General features: G+C 45.9%; 1 protein-coding gene and 1 long non-coding RNA gene across 3 annotated transcripts; one reads left to right on the top strand and one right to left on the bottom strand.

The window, feature by feature from the left end:
- The first annotated feature begins 4,001 nt into the window (after positions 1-4,001).
- sncga (synuclein, gamma a) lies at positions 4,002-11,403 on the top strand. The gene is made up of 5 exons (XM_007899310.2): positions 4,002-4,376; positions 7,322-7,363; positions 7,459-7,586; positions 10,226-10,318; positions 10,946-11,403. Exons 1-5 carry the CDS (start codon positions 4,256-4,258, stop codon positions 10,955-10,957), a joined length of 396 nt encoding a protein of 131 aa, XP_007897501.1. The 5' UTR covers positions 4,002-4,255; the 3' UTR covers positions 10,958-11,403.
- A 640-nt stretch (positions 11,404-12,043) lies between these two features.
- On the bottom strand, positions 12,044-16,044 carry LOC103182318. Of its 2 annotated transcripts, none has more exons than XR_488305.2 (3): positions 15,890-16,044; positions 12,970-13,032; positions 12,044-12,263 (listed from the first exon to the last, which is right to left on the bottom strand). It is a non-coding gene; the product is annotated as an uncharacterized LOC103182318 (long non-coding RNA). The 2 variants fall into 2 exon arrangements; XR_488306.1 differs by lacking the exon at positions 15,890-16,044 and adding an exon at positions 14,917-14,947.
- Positions 16,045-19,223: the final 3,179 nt, after the last annotated feature.

Here is a 19,223-nt window from a genome sequence, read left to right on the forward strand (position 1 = left end):
TACTGCTAGGTAAACAGAGGCATGTGGAGTAAGGAAACTAGCCTAAGGATTTGCCCAGCCCGGGAATCAAAACCAGGTCATATCGCTTGCCAGGCGAGCGTGTAAACCACTACACTACAGGATTCCACACTGAAAGGCTTTCAGAGGCTAGATTGTGAGGACTACTTTGGCCGGTTGGTGATTTGATGACAAGAGATAGGATTTTACAGTTGCATCCAGGAGCATGAAAGGGGAAGACTTTTTGTCTCCCGAGGGCAACAGACTGTGGGATGATTTGACAGGAGTGCTTTTGGAGTAGAGGTGGGAGTATTTATAAGGACATGCAGAGTAAAGTGGATTAGAGAGTCTGGAGACACAGCATGAAACTGGAATGAGAATAGATGGCATCAATGGAAGACACTGACACAATGGGTTAATTGGCCTCCTGTCTGCAGAATCTCTGTGATTCCTATTTGTTAGAGGCAGGGCCTGGTGGGATATTGTTCAACTGTGGTAGTAACTTTATGATCAGCTGGTAGACAACCGAATGAATCATTCAGGTCACATTCCTCATGCACAAATGTAGCTGATGCGACTGTGCCCAGGGACATAAATATTTATCAATTATTGATTTCTTCCGACGTTCAAAGTGCTGGCTGTACAGGAAATAGCTGCAGTGTCAGGAGAGTTCAAATAATAGAGGCAGTGAGACTGTGAGTAAGTCAGTGACAACTTACTTTGGAGTACAGGCTCAGTGTGGTCTTAACTCATCACACTGGAGGGTGCCTGAGGCTGGACGGACAGTGTGGGGGATGCTTTACTCCGCCTTGAACCCATCCTGTCACTGATCTGACGGGAGCTTTACTCTATCTCTATACTTTGCTGTTGCTGACCTGGGAGTGTGCACGGACAGTGTAGAGGGAGCTTTACTATCTCTAACCGGTGCTGTCACTGACCTGAGAGGGGCAGTGTAGATGGAGCTTTACTCAGAGTCTAACCCGTTTTTGGGGGCAGCCGGGTGTCTGACATGTGGAAACTCATCACCATGAGTATCCAAACCAGACTTAGAATTCCATATATGTACACCGCCTACACATGGAAATTTCCCTATGTCTGGAATGGAATGCGCACTCTCTCCCTGAAGGCACACATCCTGCTTAACTAATTCTGGAAAGTAATAGGTGCAGGTTGGCAAGATCCAAGGTTTGGGGAGCCCTTAAACTTACATTTAGGTGTCAGCCTTGCTCAGCGAGTAGCACATTCGTCTCTGAGTCAGAAGGTTGTGGGCTCAAACCTACGTCAGGATTTTAGGTTCACAGTCTAGGTGGACACTCCAGTGCGGTGCTGGGAGTATCTGCGCGTCGTGGCTTGAATGAGACGATCTGAGCCTTGCTGAGGTTAATGATAACTGCAGCGAGCAGCATGTGATAATCACAGAGCAGTGGGGGCAACAGACATCAATCCACATTGTTGAATCCGTCGCGATTTGAGCGTCTGACTGCTGCGTCACTGTGCGGAGGGAGGACGGGTATTAATTTGTGAAATGCCGTTAAAGACAATCAAAGGGAGCAAGGGAAGCGGCAGCATTCGCAATGGGCAGGACACAGTGTGTATAACAGCCTCAAGCGTTACCCTGCTCAATGTCAGTCCAGCCTGTACCACTGCACCCACCCCTGCGCCACTCCCACCCTCCCCACCCCCAGCATTCAGATTCTTGAATTGGCCGAAAGCTCCTTCACAAACTCTCTCTCATCTCCTGTCTGTCCCTCCCTACTCCCCCCTCTCTCAATCTCCACCCCTCTGTCTCCTACACTGCAGACAACAAACACAAACCTGCAATGAAAGTCTCAGTCTCAAGGAGATGCGGACTTTTCCGTCACATATATCAAACCGAATTAAATGTGTTTCGCACCATCACAAGACTTCAAATATCTCGCAGTTTAGTGTTAAGTTGGTGATGGGTCGAGGCTACAACAACAATAAAATTACATTTATGTCATGTCGGGAGGACATCCCACAGTGCTGGACAGTCAGTGTTTCAGAGGCTGAGAGCAGGGTGGGAGAGGGGGGGGGGGGGGGGGGGGGGAGTGTTACTCATACCACAGCCTCTCGATCATATTCACATCCGTTAATCTCATCCTTTAATTCTCCTCTTCCTCCGTAGGCTCCTTTTTTCCTTCCCTGATATTTGGTTCCGCAGCCATCACCTGTTGACTGTGTATTTTGTGGGCGAAACACAGCAACCAGTTTGTGCACAGTAATGTCCCACACACAGTGAGTTACCAATTTTATTTGGGGGGATTGTTGGCCAGGACACTGGGAGAGAGAAACTCTTTTCTCTTTTCACAGGATCTTTAACGTCCACCTGAACAGACAGACTTGGTTTAACGTCTAATCCAAAGGACAGAACCTCCGACAATGCAACCCCACGTTGTATTGGAGGCTCAGATCAGACTATGTGATTCCAAGACCTGAGGTGAGGCTTGAACACTAAACCTTCTGATTCAGAGACAAGAGGGCTACCACTGAGCCAGCCTGGTTCTGTCTCCTCTGCCTGACCTTGTAATACAGCTTGTGGGCGGGAAGGACGGTGTTTAATGACCATTCCCAGCATTCCCAGTCAGCAGCACCGTGACTCTGTAACGTTCTCGTGCCTTGCTGAGCGCTTGCTGAGTTAGCAGCTAGACTGCAGCTCAGCTTCGGATGTGACTACAAAATCAATAACTACTCAGCAATTGAAATTGCTTTAAGGGTGATTTAGATGCTGGATTACTTCAAATCTCTTTAACACAGGGAACGAGTTCATTAGCCAGATTTTTAAAAATAAATTTAGTGCGTCCAAATATTTTATTTCTACTTTTCTACCCACTGGCCTCCTCTCTGCCCCTCACGAGGGTGTGGTTCTGCATTGGTTGCCCTCCGGTATCCCCTCCACCCTTCTCCCACCCCCCACCCCCACAACCCAAGTGGCCATTATTCACATGTGTGAGCCTGGGCAAAGAGTGTTGGCAGATCAGTCACAACTGAGCTTGACCTCTCCCCTCCCGGTTGCCAAATGCACGTACAATTTTAGAGAGACAAGGACCCTGGCCCACAAAATACAGTCAAGTCACTTTGCAATGTATTCTGTGAAGCGCTCTTAGATGTCTCAAATACTAAGGCATTATATTAAGTACAAGGATTATCGTTATTATTAAATTGATGCCCTCTAGAACACCAGAACATTGGAGCTTACAACATATAGAAGGAAGAAAGGGAGTGGCGAGACTATGAAGCATTTCAAGGTCAGGAGAAGAGCGTTAACATTAATCTTTTGGGAAGCGATGTGGGTGTAAAGGCTGGACACAGAATATTAACGAGCGATCCGACAGCTCGCTGGCTCTCAGACTGGGGATTGGGGCGTGAGCTGTGAGAGGAATTTAAAGTGAGATGGAAAAAGTACAGCAGACGTTAAAAAAATCAATAAATACATACCACAAAGTGGTTCTAATAAAATCTTCAAAGAGTCGTTTAATCTTAGCATTTAATACAGCGCCGTATCACGTCGTCGAGACGTCTCAAAGCGCTTCGCAGAATATATTGTAAAGTGTATCGACCGTGTAATTTGTGGGCTAATTTAATTTTATTGCTCAATGTTAAATCAGGAATAAACTGTGAAGCATCTCACTGCTTCAAACCGCTGAGTAATTATGTGCGTCTGGGCAGAGAACGCAGCATTCAAAATGCAGGCAATGCAGATTTATCAATGTTAAAATATATACGTGTTTGTTTTAAAAAACTGCAATTGCATTGTAGACATTGCAGAAAAGGAGCAGAGGTTAACACGTCGAAGACAGGAAAAATAGTCCCTGCAGTCCTGTGCAATGACAGTGGTGCAACTGAGGTACTCTGCAGTATTTGAAGTGGTGCATCCGTGGGCTGCAGTGATTTTTAACCAATGCTCTGGCTCCTCGGGAGCTCACCAGGAAAGATACCCGGTAGTTCCATCTCCCTCCCAGATCGATGTCATTAATATTGCAGCCCTGGATATTCATAGGCACTGCGCTGGACCAGTGACAAGGTGCATCATAAATAGGGCTGGGGGGAGACTGAGCAATTGGTTCATCAGCTTTCACACTGCAGAGACAACGAGAGCCAGAGACTAGTTATACAGCAGATAGCCACATTGCAGGGACTTGTGCTTACGAGCCACGGCTGAGCGAGACCTGAAGGAGGCTCTCGACTGACAGGGGCTGTGTGTTTGTGTGCATCAGTGTAGAAATCCACTCTCTCCACCATGGATACTCTAAAGAAAGGTCTGTTCGCTGCCAAGGAAGGAATGGTTGCTGCGGCTGAAAAAACCAAACAGGGCGTGCAGGACGCTGCAGAGAAGACGAAAGAGGGTGTAATGTATGTAGGTAAGGATTATCACTGAATGCCTACAACTTAAACAGGGCACCAGAAACTCTCGTTGGCATTTCCTACTGTACTGCTCATTTCGCTTGGGGGATTTGACAGTAATGCACCTATTAGCAGAGCGAGCTGGGTGTGGCCACTAGGATAGTGCCAGGGGTGGGTGGGTGGGGAAGAAAAGGTGTTCATTTGAAAACTCCCCTCATTCATTTCAAAAGTGAAGCAAAAAATTTTTTTGTTTGTTTGTTTTAAAATTTTTGTTGTGTCAAATGTTTTGGGAACATTTTGTGATGTTAATGTCAGTTCATGTTAATTAATAAAGTAAAGATTTGTATTGTTATTACTGTTATTATAATAATAATAATAATCTTTGTATTTGATACAGTAGCCTATCAAGTCATTGAGATGTCTCAAAACGCTTCACCAAATATATTATAAAGTGAATTAACTGTGTATATTGTGGGCGAAACAAATACATTTATTTATAATTATTAGAAAGTGGGTTTTGTGGGATTGCAAACTGTGCAGAGTACCTCCTCGCCTTGCATTTGGCTTTCTGGGGCAGGATGTGCATGTCCCGTAGTGGGAGTCAATGCTGGCTGGTGGGACGCTCCCACTTCTGCTGGCTTGTTCGATTGCCGACAGCAACAAATTACATTTACACAGCGCCTTTCATGTCAGGAGGACGTCCCAGGGCGCTAGATAATCGAGGGTTTGCACCCAAACGGGGGTGGGGGGTTGGATTCTGGAGGGGTGGGGCCAAGAGGATGGGGTAGGTCTTGAGACGGATCTGAAAGGAAGTGAAGGAAAGGGTCCCACGTGTCAGAACAACCAGAGTGATAGTTTGCACTGTGTTGTTTTGGTGTTGATTTAACGGTGCAAAATACTTCTCAGTCGTGTTCCCTCCCTCTCTCTCCTCCCTTCCTCGCCTCCCTCTCTCCTCTGCTCTGGTCTAGTCTGGCTGCAGTGTGAGATGATGGTGAAGCGTGATAGAGGTGGGAGGAAGCGAAGCTGGTGCAGAAGGTCAGCACTGTGATCAGTAACTGATGGGGGTGGAGGTGGGGGAAGGGGTGAGGGTGACAGAGGGAGGAGAGGAGGAGAGGGAGGGCAGAGAGGGAGGAGAGGAAAAAGAGAAGATGGAAAAGAGGGATGGAGAAAGGAAGGGCAAGAGGAGAGGAGAGGGAAATGAGGGAAGGAGAGGGAGGGAGGAGATGGAAAAGAGGGAGAGAATGGAGGGAGGGAGGTAGGAGAGGAGGAGACAGAGGAAAGGAGGAGAGGGAAGGAAGAGAGGAGGTGAGAGAGAGGGAGAGAGAGGGGGAGGGAGGGAAGCGAGGGAAGGAAGGTGAAAAGGGAGAGAGGGAGGGAGGAGACGAGGAGGACGAGATGAAGGGAGGGAGGTGGAGTGGGTGTGCTGTTCTTCATTGAAGCTCTAGATTCAACACCAACCTTCATTTCCATTCCAGATTAGCAGACATAGCCAGAAGCCAAAGAGAATGGCAGCCTGTGTACAGCTGCGGGAGGAATATCTCAGTCAAAATACACAGTCAATTCACCTTACAGTATATCCCGTGAAGCGCTTTGAGATGTCTTCTTTGAACCTGTCCCTGAATCTCACCGTGTCAGTCTCACATAGTGTGGAGGGGAGGTGGGAGGCAGCATCAATGGAGCTTAACAACCATTTGGGTCTGTGCCCAGAAAGTCAGGTTTTATTGATGTCCTGCCTCCCCCACCACCACTAAATGCAACCCTTTCTCCTGTAGCATTAACAAAACATTTAGATCAATCTTTCAACAACTACTCACAGGTCAGGTACACCGCTGGTTACATGCCATGCTGTTTCCCTTCACCTCAGCACTTTCCTTTGAGATGTTATGTTGCTCCCCGTCCCTTTTTATGATCTCTCTAAGTGGAATTGCACTGGTATTGCAGTTAAGCACACAAAATAGACCCACAAAATACAGTCACTGCATTTCACAGTCCTTCCAGATCACCAGGAAACTGTATTGAACCAGGACCTTAGTGTCCTGAGCTGCAATGGACAGAGAAGACCTTTACCTCCTCTATCAGTCAGAGCTGATTAATCCTATGTCCAAGCTTAGAGCTGAACCTCCAGGCTGCACAATGGCTCAGCATCTCTGATCAACTCAGCTCTGATTTGAGATAAGGTTTGGATAAACACAATAACCTCACATCCATGAAAAATTCCCGTTAAAACATGTTTAATTTCCCATGAAGGCTAACAGATGTATTCCCCATCCAACCGGAGTCTGAGCCCAAGACCCAGCTGAGAATGAAATTAAAATTCTGACCTTATTAGAATTTTCCACCGTTCGCCTCGCCGCTCTCCCTTATTCCATTCACAAGATGCAACTTATCCCAAATTCCGGGCAAAGGGCCTTTATCCTCCAAACCTCTTGTGATTGCACGGTTGCAACCAAACTAGGTAGAAATATGTATGAAGCCTGAAACAAGTCGATGGAGTCAATGTTAAGAATCAAGAACAGCATCAGGAGATCACCCTCTATAGGTGGCATAGTATCACTACAACATGTCTCAGCGCACACAGTGTGACCCGGCCTTAACATTCTGAATTCACAATAAATTACAATTATATAGTTAGTGCCCTCCAAATTGGCGCTGGACAGTTAAGGGTTTGTACATGAGCCGGGGGTTGGAATCAAGGGGGTTGGAGGGTAGCAGGAGTGGGGCTGGGGGTGTGGTCAATGGCACAGTCAAAAAGGAAGGTCTTGAGATGGGCCTCGAGTGAGAGGGGACGAGGCGGGATTTGGGGATGGAGTTCCAGAGGATGGGAGTAGAAAAGCTGAAGACTTGTCCACCTATGGTGGGCGGGCAGGGTGGGGGAATGGAGCAGGCCAGTGCCTGCCGAACAGAGGGAGCTGATGTACACTTGTGTAACTTTTTTTTCCTTCCCTCCTCCTCTCCAAAACAGGTACCAAAACAAAGGAAGGCGTCGTACATAGCGTGAACACAGGTATTGAACTGATCTTTCTCTGATTTGAAAAAATATAACTGTCCTCAGATCATTTACCATTCATTATTAACATTTGCTTTGGTTGGATTGTGCAGTGGCTGAGAAGACCAAGGAGCAGGCTAACATGGTCGGAGGAGCTGTCGTCGCTGGAGTCAACACAGTGGCCAACAAGACGGTGGAAGGGGCAGAGAATGTGGCAAGTTCAACTGGAGTGGTGAATATGGTGAGGTTAACATTACATTGAAGCTCAGTGGTAGCACTATCGTCAGAAGGTTGTAGGTCCAAGTCCAACATCAGCACTTGGAATCACACAATCTAAGCTGACCCTCCAAAGCAGTGCTTGGAGTGTGTTTCATTGTTGGAGGTGCTGTTCTTCGGATGGGACGTTAAACAGAGGTTTCCTCTGCCTGTTCAGGTGGATTTGAAAGATCTCATGGCGCTATTCGAAAGGAGAACAAAGTTTTTCTTTCCTGGTGTCCTGGCCAACAATCTCCCAAATATAAACTTGGTCACTCACTCCATGGCTGTTTGTGGAGACATTGCTGTGCGCAAATTGGCTGCTGTGGACATCCACAAATACACAGTCACCGCAATTCACAGTCTTTCCGACATGATGAGGCTCAGTACCAAATGCAAGGATTATTATTATTGTTGTTTGCAGACCTATGCTACAACAGAGGATCTGAGAATGTTGAGGATACTTTAAAGCCTCTCGTTTGCTATGAGCTCTCCCTCTGCCATGTGTTTTTTCTTTAAAAAAGACAAATGATTGTGGGGCAGTGCAAGGTATTAGTGTTGGGGAATGGGGGCAACTAATGCAGTGAGCTATTGGGCACCAATGCAGTATGCTGAGGTAATGATATCACAGGCAAAAAGGGGCCCTCAAAACTATAGTAGCCCTGGGCCAGATTAAGCTTGATGGGGACCCGGGGCTATTATAGTTTTGAGGGCCTCTCTTTGCAAGTTCAGTTCTTTCCCTTTACCAGTTTAGGACGCTATATCAAATGCAAGGATTATTATTATTACCAACACCAATGCCGACAGCGATGTGAAACACTCGATTGTCAATTTACCTTCACAGAGACACACACACACAAACAATCACAGACAGAGACACACAGAGACAAAGACACATGGGAACACACAAGGACAGAGACACACACACAGACAAAGAGACAGAGAGAGACCCACACACAGGTGTCAGTGGGGATCCTGCACAAGGCTGCGGTCACTCACCAGGAGTGAGGTCTGTTTCCCGCTGCTGCCACCGTCCCAGCATCCCCCGTGTGGCCGCGACTCTCCCGCCGATCACGACTGCGCAACAAGCCCTCCGACCTGGGAGAAGCCTGTGTCTGCGGGGGTCAAAGTGTTACAGAGCCATTGGCCCGAGGCACAGCCACAACTGTGTTTGGGGGTCCTGGGCTGCTGTGTCACCCCGGCCCTGAGTACAGGTACAGACACCGCTGATCTGTTGGAAGGGCGCAGAGTTGACATTGCTGTGTGCAAAGCTGGCTGCCACTTTCGCCCATAAAACACACAGTCACTGCACTTTACAGTGAATCCTGTGAAGCACTTTGGGGCATGAAAGTGCTGTACCAAGTGTAAGGATTATTATTAAGGATTTTTGAGTCTGTGCCGGCTCTTTGAAATGAGCAAGTAATGTCAATCCCACTCCCCAGCTCTTTCCCCGTAACCCTGCAAACCCGTCCTCCTCATATACCCATCCACCGCATTTTTAAAAGTTGTTATCGAATTGGCCTCAACCACCCTTTCAGGCAATCTACTTTACAGTATATTCCGTGAAGCACTTTGAGACGTCTCAAAGACTTGATAAAGTGCTATATCAAATGCAAGGATTATTAAGGATTATATACTGGACTAAAGTTAAAGGTGATACCCTCTCCCGTTTGGGTATATGTGAGTGAGGGGAGAAAGAGCAAGGGGACTTTAGTTAGACTTGTTCTTTGGTTCGATATTATTTGCCATTACTTAAATGCACAGCTGATGCCTCCACCAACGCTGGTCCTCCTAGCTGCTGCATCCCTCCAGATGTTCTCACGTGCATTGTTTAATCCGACACTTTGGAAAGTTTGCTGCAAATGCAGATGCAGCAGTCATGTGATGGGAGTACATGCTGGTATTTCTGGTCCTCCACCCTCTGGTGTTCCCCTCCCCGCCACCATAAATGAGTTTGCACGCGATTACTGAAATAGGATCAGACATTAATGGATTCATCCTGGGCTGACTGGCAAATGAAATACTCTGCATCTGCTTCCGTCTGGGTGATTTCACTTTGTGTAGAACAATCACTGATGTGTTCAAGTCTTAAAATAGCCTTCACAGAGATTGGTCATGTGATGCCAAGCTGCGGAGTCAAATAGCAAATCTGCTTTGAGATACAAATGCTACAGGAACGCTCACGCAGTCTGCAGTGAACCTGTACTGAGGTGTAGATTATATCGAGCTGTACAGTAAATCTATACTGGATACAGATTCTGTAGGGTGGGTTGGTGTACAGGCTACAGCACATTATGCCGTAACCAATTTTTAGCTTCCACAACCTGAAAAATGTACACAAACCTCTGTTTATCTATCTGTAGGTAGGAAGCCTGTTGTGAGTCGATTGGCAGATTGCTTTCCAGAGGTAATAATTGCTTCAAAGAAATGATAATAATGTGGTCACTCAATCCACGACTGTTGGTGAGACACTGCTGTGCACAATTGGCTGCCGCATTTTGCCCAAAATACAGTCAATTCACTTTGCAATATATTCTTTGACGTGCTTTGAGACTCTCAAGGAAATGATAGGCACTGGCTCTCTCTGCAGGAAGTGCTGATCTGTTCTGTTCTGACTGTTTGCAGAATGAAGTCCGTCGGGAAGTCCCGGCTGGGGAGGCTGAGGGAGAACAGACCATGGAAGAACCACTGGTTGAAGCTATGGAGGCCACTGAAGAGGTTTGTGTGGTCTGCAACAGGGGAACTGAAATCACTATCGGCCTCCCCCCCAGCCCACGCTCTCGTCCACACCCCAGCTAACTAAACAACAACAACAAATTACACTTATATGGCGCCTTTCACAACAGAAGGACACCCCAAGGTGCTGGACAGTCAGGGGTTTGGACCCGAGTTGGAGATTGGGTCAGGGGTCGTGGAGGGCAGGGAAAATAAGGGTAGGAAGGTGATCAAAGTCAAAGAGGAAGGTCTTGAGACATTGCTTGAAGGAGATGAGGGAGCAAGGTGAAAGGACTGTGGGATGGAGTTCCAAAGTTCCAGAGAGGCTGAAGGCCTGCTCGCCAACTATGGGGCAGGCAGGGGAGGGGGACACGGAGCAGGTCAGTAAGGAGTGAGCAGGGCAGAGCTAGGGAGGAGCAAGGTTGTAGAAGACTTTCAAAGCAATGACCAGGATTTTGAACTATCCTCCGGGGGATGGGGAGCCAGTAGAGCTGGGCATGGTTAGGGGGTGATAGGCTCACAGAGCTTGGTGCACTCCAATATGATTAAGTAATATTGGAGTGCAATATTACTTAATGACAGGCAGCTGACAATATGCCTTATTCTGATGCTTTGCTTTTCCCTCTACAGACTGGAAAATGAAAAGCCAACTCATCTCAGAAGATTATCGGTGCACTCCCCTCTTTCCCCTCCCCAACTTTCACACCAGTAAGGCCATAATGAATTGAGGACCACAGGTACTAAAGCAGTGAAGCTCTCCAAAGTCACACTTATTTCACTCTTATTTCACTCGTTCTGTGGTCAGCATACAAAGTCCTTTGAATAATCGACTCAGAGCTGCTGTGGATCAATAATTGTGGTCACCTGTCTGCCATTACCCGCACACACACCCGTCTTGTGTCTCTGTGTGTCCTTGTCTGCTTTTCTTTCCTTGGATTGACCGATTATTGTTGGTTGGTTAGAATTCAGTTGGTAGGAATCGCGAGGTTTAGTGCATGCTGCCCACGTCTGTGTCTTTCCCACTCATTAGTTCTGACGCTTGCAGATTTTATAATAAATGAAAAGTAAAATAAATTTGAAAGCTTAAAGTGTCCGCTCTTTACCTTCTCGCTCCTTTCTCCTTCAGAACCAATACATTGAGATAAAATTTTATAGCAGAGAAGGAGGCCATTCGGCCCATCGTGCCTGTGCTAGCTCTTTGAAAGTTCTATCCAACTAGTCCCATTTCCCACACTTTCCCCATAGCCCTGCAAAAAAATGTTTTGAAGTAAATATCTAATTCCCTTTTGAATCTTAGCTGTCCAAGGTCTGCAGCTCAGGAATTAGTTAAATGCACTGGACACAGTCATGCATTTATTTTGTTAATATTTCTGATCATCAGCAAATGTTAGGATTAAGTTTTGTTTCTAATTTTGGCCCCGAACCATAACAAGCAGCATTCCCAGGTCAGCCCACAGCATGGGTTAGAGACAGTAAAACTCCCTCTAACAGTAGCACAAAAACACAATTTCTTAGCAGAGAACTAAGATTCTGTTCAGCACCTTACAGCAGGGGCTTCACCTGCTCAGTAGAGAAAGTTCAGAGGGAAGTATGTGAGATGTGGTAATTAATATAGATTAAAAATTAAACCAAAAGCAGTCTTGCCACAGAACTCCCCCAAAATATTTGAAAATGTTTAAAGTAAATATCTTTCTTAAAAAAAAGTAATTAAACAGCAACACTTGTGGGTGGGGGGAGGGGTCGTTTTATTGATTAATTGGTTATGAATTATTGATTACAGCAATTCCTTTGTAAATTAAAGAGACAGTAAAACATAGCAAAGGTTGTCAATCACTTGATGCTGTTGAGCATTGCTAAAAGGGTAACTTGGCACTGGATAGTTTTGAGCCAACATCTTGAGCTACTTGCTTTCCTTTCTGCTCCGCCAACGAGACGCCTTTGTCCACAACTGAAAGAATGGAAGAGAGAGACTGTCAGTTCTGATCCAAGTCCTCCAGGAGAAACCCAATTAAAAGCCTGAAGCAATGCCTGACCATTGCTTCAGGCATTGCTCTCAGCTGTATGCAACAGAGAGAGGAGGTAGTGCTCTGCACATGGCAATAATAATAATCCTCACATTTAATACAGTGCATTATCACATTGTTGAGATGTGCTTTATAAGCACTTCACAGGATATAAATATACTGAAAGTGGATTGACTATTTTGTGGGCGAAACGTGGCAGCCGGTTGTGCACAGCAATATCCCACAAACAGCCGTGGAGTGAGTGACCAATTTTATTTGAGGGGTTGTTGGCCAAGACACCAGGAGACAGAAACTCTTATCTCTTTTTGAATAGACCTCGGTTTAATGTGCGAAGGATGGCACCTCCAACAATGTAATACCTTCCCAGCACTGCACTGTAGAGAAATGATCAATGGCAGGTGAGGAAATGAAGTGAGTAACCAATTTTATCTGGGAGACTGCTGGCCAGGAGACTGGGAGAAACTCCTGTCATTTTTCAAACGGTACCATGGGACTTTTAACACCTAGGCAGCCAGGTTCTCGATTTCACGTCATCTTGGCAGCAAGGGGAGAGCACTCTGTACCTTGGACACAGTGTTGCAGATAAACGGAGGACTAATAAGCAGATTGAGGCAAAGGAAGAGATTGTACCTGCATTCACGGTATCCTGGGCTTTCTGTGCAAACTCAGTAGTAGCACCCTCCGCCTGTTTTGCTGGAGATAAGAGAAAGGAGAGCAAGGGGTGAGGATGTGCGAGAACAAATCGAAACACTCCAGGTCCCCACTGTACACATTCAATGGTTTTAACATGATTGAGGATTCTCACATTTACCATGATCATATTCTCAGCATTTTGCGGGTAGACACACTCCTTACCTGCCATTTCTCTTAAAACTTAACTTTTAAGCATTTGCTCACTGTGTTCGCCTTCCTATCAACAGCAACTTGCATTTATACAGTGTCCTTCACCCGGGGCAACGGAGCGCTAGACAGTGGCGGAGGCTGACTCCGAGCTGGGGGGAGGGAGATGACCGTAAGCACGGTCAAAGAGGAAGATCTTCAGTCATGATCTAAAAGAGGGGAAGGATGGGGCGAGGCGGAGGGATTGGGGGAGAAAGTTTCTAACCTTTGAGGTGTAGCGGCTGAAAGCACAGCGGGGATGGTGGAGCGGAGGGGACTAGGGTCAAGCAGGATGCTGGAGCCAGTTGAGCGGGGCAGCGGATAGTGGAGTGGGGAGAAAGGAGATCAGAAAGATAAGGAGGTGCCAGGTCTCAAAGGCATTTGTAGATGAATGAGAGGAATCGATCCGTTGTGTGATAGGGATCTGTCTTTCCTCTCCTTATCCAAGTTTACCCCCAAATTCTAATGAATTAGCTGCTCATCTCATTGTTCCTTGTAGCACCTCAGTGGTGAGGATTGGTTGCCACATTTGTCTATATAACATTCAATTTCATTACTATTCAATTCTATTTTGTAAAGTGCTTACTGTACAGGTAAGAAGCTATATAAATGCAATCCAATTATACGCCCCTCTGGAACAGATCTCTCCACTTCGTCCCTTGTCTATCTGTCTTCAAGTTCCATCTAAAAATCCACCTCTTTGATTATGCCTATGGTCACCTCGCACTTCCCCTCTCCTCCCTACTCAGGGGGTCAATCTCCACCACTATAAAGAACTGAGACATAATTCTATGTGAAAAACGCTATACAAACGCAAGTTGCTTTTATTATTTTCTTTTCTCCTCTCAACTCAACAACTTGCATTTATATAATAATCTTTGCATTTTATATAGTTTCTTACCATGTCAAGATGTCTCAAAGCACTTCAGATAATATATTGTAAAGTGAATTGACTGTATATTTTGTGGGAGAAATGCAGCAGCCAATTGCACACAGCAGTGTCCCACAAAGTCATAGATTGAGTGATCAAATTGTGTTTTTTTTTAATGGGAATATTACTCCTGGAAAGCAATCCGCCAATTGACTAACAACCAGGGTGCTACTTACTGCTAGGTAAACAGAGGCGCGATGGAGTAAGGAAACTTGCCTAAGGTTTTGTCCGGTCCAGGAATTGTACCCGGGTCCTCTCACTTGCGAGGCGAGTGCTCTAACCAATACATTATAGGACTTATATAGTGCCCTTCACATCCGAGCGCTTAAAAGCAGTGGCGCCTGATGCCGAGCCGGGGAAAGAGGGGGTGTGACCGTAGGCATGTTCAATGAGGAAGGTCTTCAGACATGATCTGAAAACGGGCAAGGAAGGGTAGAGAGATTGAACTCTAAAGGCGACTCTGAAGGCACTGACTCAAGGGAAAGACTGGGCGTGCCTGTTATATGGCTGAATAACATTCATCAATCTTCTGAGCTGATGTTATTCAATCTTGTATAATGCACTTTCACAGGCTTCACAGTTGCGGAGCACAATGCTGAGCCGGAGGGAAGGGCGAGGTGACTAGGTACGACAGATTGTAATCCCAAATTGAGCTGTAACTCTCTTAACATATTCCACACCCTCACTTCAACACTTCGATATACCCAACACTCTTCACAGTAACACAAAATCTAGTTAATCCAGAACTCCGCCATTCGCATACTCACCGGCACTAAACTCCGTACCCCCATCACAGCAGTTCTCACCAGGCTCCATTGCCTATCATCAAACGGATTGACTTCAAGATTCTCACACTCGTTTTCAGTGCCCTGGCACCTCCCTACCTTTCGGAAATCCTCACTTCCCTGCTGCTTGCCTCAAACGGGCCTCCTATTTGCCCCTCGTGCCCTCCGCTCCACCATCGGTGGTCGGGCTTTCAGGCACTACACCCCCAATCTCTCAAATTTTCTCCCTCAATTCTTCCACCTTGACCCCTCCTTTCCCATCTTCAGGTCACGCCTGAAGACTTTCCTCTTCAATCGTGCCTAGTGACCTCTCCCCTCCCTCTGGCTCGGCATTGTGCTCTGCCACTTTCAAATGCTTTGAGATGCTACCCTACGTGAGGGTGCTATATATATCTGCTATACACTTTCTCATATACTGTACATTACTCATCCTTCATTATAAAACTCACTAATTCACTCCACGCCCCTTAATAATAATAATAATAATGCTAGCATTTGATACAGCGCCTTAGCACATCATTGCGACATTTTAAAGAAGCCTGTGCATGTTTGTGGGTGAAATGCGGCAGTCAATTGTGCACAGCAATGTCCCACAAACAGTCAATGACCAAAATATTTTTTTTTGAGGGATTATTATTAAAAGCCATCCGCCAATCAACTAACAACCACGTTCCTACTTAGTGAGTTTTAGGCAAATTAGGTAAGTTTCCTTACTTCACATACCTCTGTTTACCTAGCAGTAACTCACTCCACACCCCTTACTTTTTACTATAGCCTACATCCCTCAAAATAACACTCAAAATAACAGCGCACAATATAACATTCTATGATATATCCCACACTGCCCATCAAAAAAATTTGATATACCCTGGGTCTTGGGTGATTCACTGTAACATTTGACCAACTCACACACCACTTCAGACAGGTATAGAATATGTATGTACAGCTACAGTACCTCCTTCATTGACTGCGGACTGCACGTCTGGGATGGAACATTTCTGACTGAAAGACATTTCTTCAAGCAAGAGATGGGACACGTCCGTGAGATGAGATGAGATAGTTGCAGGAGATGAGGCTGAGACACTAGTGCAAACTTGTTTGTTTGGGTAAATGAGCACAGGGCTTTTATTCTATCGGATAGGTCCGCCCAGTCAGGCTCAGTCTGACATAGCACGCACATGTGGGTGTGTGAGATAGATTTCTGTTTGCTCAGAGAAAGCAGATGATTGAGCCCCGAGGGCAGGGAGGCACAAAATAAACTGGATAATTGTAGTAGAGAACATAAAAGAAGCAGGGGCTGAAAAAAAGCTATTCAGTCGATCCAAGATGCACAATTGTTTGGGATTATTAAAGAAGGAAATAGATACTTGGGGAGAAAGGATATTAAAGGAAATATGGAGAAAAGGTGGGAAAATGGCAAAAGGTTTCAAGATCCTCACTCGTGTTCAAATCCCTTCATGCCCTGGCACCTCCCTACCTCTCGGACCTACTTACTCCCCAACCCATTACCCGCTGCCTCCGCTCGACTGGTTCCGACCTCCTGCATGTCCCTCATGCCCTCCGTTCCATTATCGGTGGCCACAATTTCAGCCATTACACCTTGAAACTCTGGAACACTCTGGTTCTTTTATCCCTCTGCCTTGTCCCTTCCTTCCCCATCTTCAGATCACACCTGAAGACCTTCCTCTTCGACCGTACCTACGGTCACCTCCCCCTCCCCCTGGCTCGGCATCGTGCTCCACTATTGTCAAGCGCTCTGGACTCTACGAGCTCTGCCTGCACAGTCCAGATCTTTTAGATCTGCATCTTTCTTCTTTTCATGATTTTAAATACACGTAATTAACTTTCATGGGTGATAGAGACATGTACACACACGAAAAAGAAACAATAGAGCAGATGAAGAAAGCGATTAATGGACGTGTGGAATCATGAGGGAAATGATATGAGCTGCATAGTTTTTGACGAGTTGGAACTTGTAGACTTTGGCGAAGAGAGAAGTGAGAAATCTAGGCTCAATGTGACTAAAGCATGAACAAGAGTTTCAGCTGTAGTGTTTGAGAAAATATTCTATTTGAAAAACAGGCAGATGGAGCTCAGTTTGACACTTCGGAAGACGGCACCTCCGATAGTGCTGCACTCCTTAGTACTGCACTGGAGTGTCAGCCTAGATTATGACTTTTAAATTCCAACATTGAACATGCAACCTTTTGACCCAGAAGTTATAGTTCAACCAACTGAGGCAAATTGTGATGTGTAACATCTGGAACTTGCCTATATTCCAAGGAGGGATGATGTGCTGAGGCTGTATATCCAGAGGAGACACAGGTTGAGGTCCTTCTGCGGAGAGAGCTGATTATGATAGTCACATCCAGTCCTTCCTTTGAAACCAGCCTCAAATATTACCTGAAGGGCTTCATGAATCATTAGAGTTTGGTGTCTTGGTTTGGGAGATGCATTTCTGATAAGATCTTAAGGATCTGAGCATTGAATCCTAGTTGGTTTGGTTGCTACAACAACTTGCATTTAAATAGCGGGCTTCACGCGTGGCAGTGTCTCAGAGCACTTAACAGTGGGGGACTCTGATGCTGAGCCGGGGGAGGGAGGAGGTGACCAGAGGAGTCACCTCTGCAATATAAGAGAAATTCTCATCAAAATCCTGATCCCAACCTCTGGGTACAAATCCTTGACTGTCCAGCGCCTTGAGATGTCCTCCCGATGTAAAGGCGCTGTGTAAGTGCAATTTGTTGTGGCTGTAAGAGGAAGATCCCAATTCCAACCTGTCCTCTACGTTCCTACCACCACAGCCTACCACAACCCTCCAAATTAACTGCGTGTTTGTGGGACTTTGTTGGGAGAATATGGTTGCCATGTTAGCCTAGAGTTGCAGTCACTACACCTGACTTCTCTCACTCATCTACAAACCCCTTCACTCCCTACCTGTCTTACCTGCCTACTCCACCATCTGCTGCCTCTGCTCGGGTGGCTCCAGCCTCCTGCTTGTCCCCTCTGCTCCACCATTGGTGGCCGTGCTTCCAGCCACTACTCCCCTAAGCTTTGGCACTCTCTCTCCCACTCCCTCCGCCTTGTGCACTCCTTCCCCTCTTTTAGATCACGTTTCAAGATCACCTTCCTCTTCGATCGTGCTTACTGTCATCACCCCCTTCCTCCCAGCTCAGCATCAGGTTCCACCAGTTAAGTGACACAGAGATGCTGCCCCGAGTGAAGGGCATTTTTATAAATGCAAGTTGTTGTTGACATTAATTTTCTGTGAAGCTCAGGCTCAAAGTGCTTCACAAAATATACTGTAAAGTGAATTGACTGTGCATTTTGTGGACAAAACACAGCAGCCAATTGCGCATAGCAATGTCCCACAGTGATGGATTGAATGACCTCATTTTTTTAACATAAAGGGATTACCTTCGGAAGGCAATGCAACAATCGACAATTGAGTAACAACAGGGTTTCTACTTACTTCTAGGTAAACAAAGGCTTGTGGAGTAAGGAAGCTTGCCTAAGGTGTCGCCCTGCCCAGGAATCAAACCCAGGTCCTCTCACTTGTGAATCGAGCCCTCTAACCACCTTAGCATAGTGGTTATATATACTAGACTTGGGAGGCCATCCAGCCAGCAAAGATTCATTTTCTTAATCCCTGGGATGAAAGTGTTAACTACAATTAAAGGCTCTGTCATACTGTGAAAAAATTAGTGTGCAGGAAGGGAAAATGAACCCAACATTGTGATGGAGCTGGATTATCAGTCGGGATGGTTAACTTGGGTATGTATACTCTTTAAATTAATTCACAAGCTAAATTAGTGATGACTTTGTCCTCTTGTAGAGAGATCCAAAACAAAGGGGCAATCTTAAAATTAGAAATAATAATTCTTGCATTCATATAGGGCCTTATCACAACATTGAGACATCTCAAAGTGAATTGACTGTATAATTTTATGGGCAAAACCCGGCAGCTTCTTGCGCACAGCAGTGTCCCACAAACAGTCACGGAGTGAGTGATCAAATTATTACTTTAACATTTATTTTTGGAAGAAAATATTACCCCAGAAAGCAATCCGCCATTCGACTAACAACTGGGTCCCTACTTACTGCTAGGTAAACAGGCGTGGAGTAATGAAACTTGCAAAGGTTTCACCTCACCCAGGAATTGAAATTTGAATGTAACTTATATAAATGTAAGTTGTTCTACATACCTTCTGCAAGCTACAAGGTAAGATACACGCTACATACCTTCTGAAGACACACTAGAAACTTTCTGTAGGATATACACTAGATAC

This window comes from Callorhinchus milii, unplaced genomic scaffold (genome assembly GCF_018977255.1).
Source record: "Callorhinchus milii isolate IMCB2004 unplaced genomic scaffold, IMCB_Cmil_1.0 Scaffold7, whole genome shotgun sequence".
Taxonomy (NCBI): Eukaryota; Metazoa; Chordata; class Chondrichthyes; order Chimaeriformes; family Callorhinchidae; genus Callorhinchus; species Callorhinchus milii.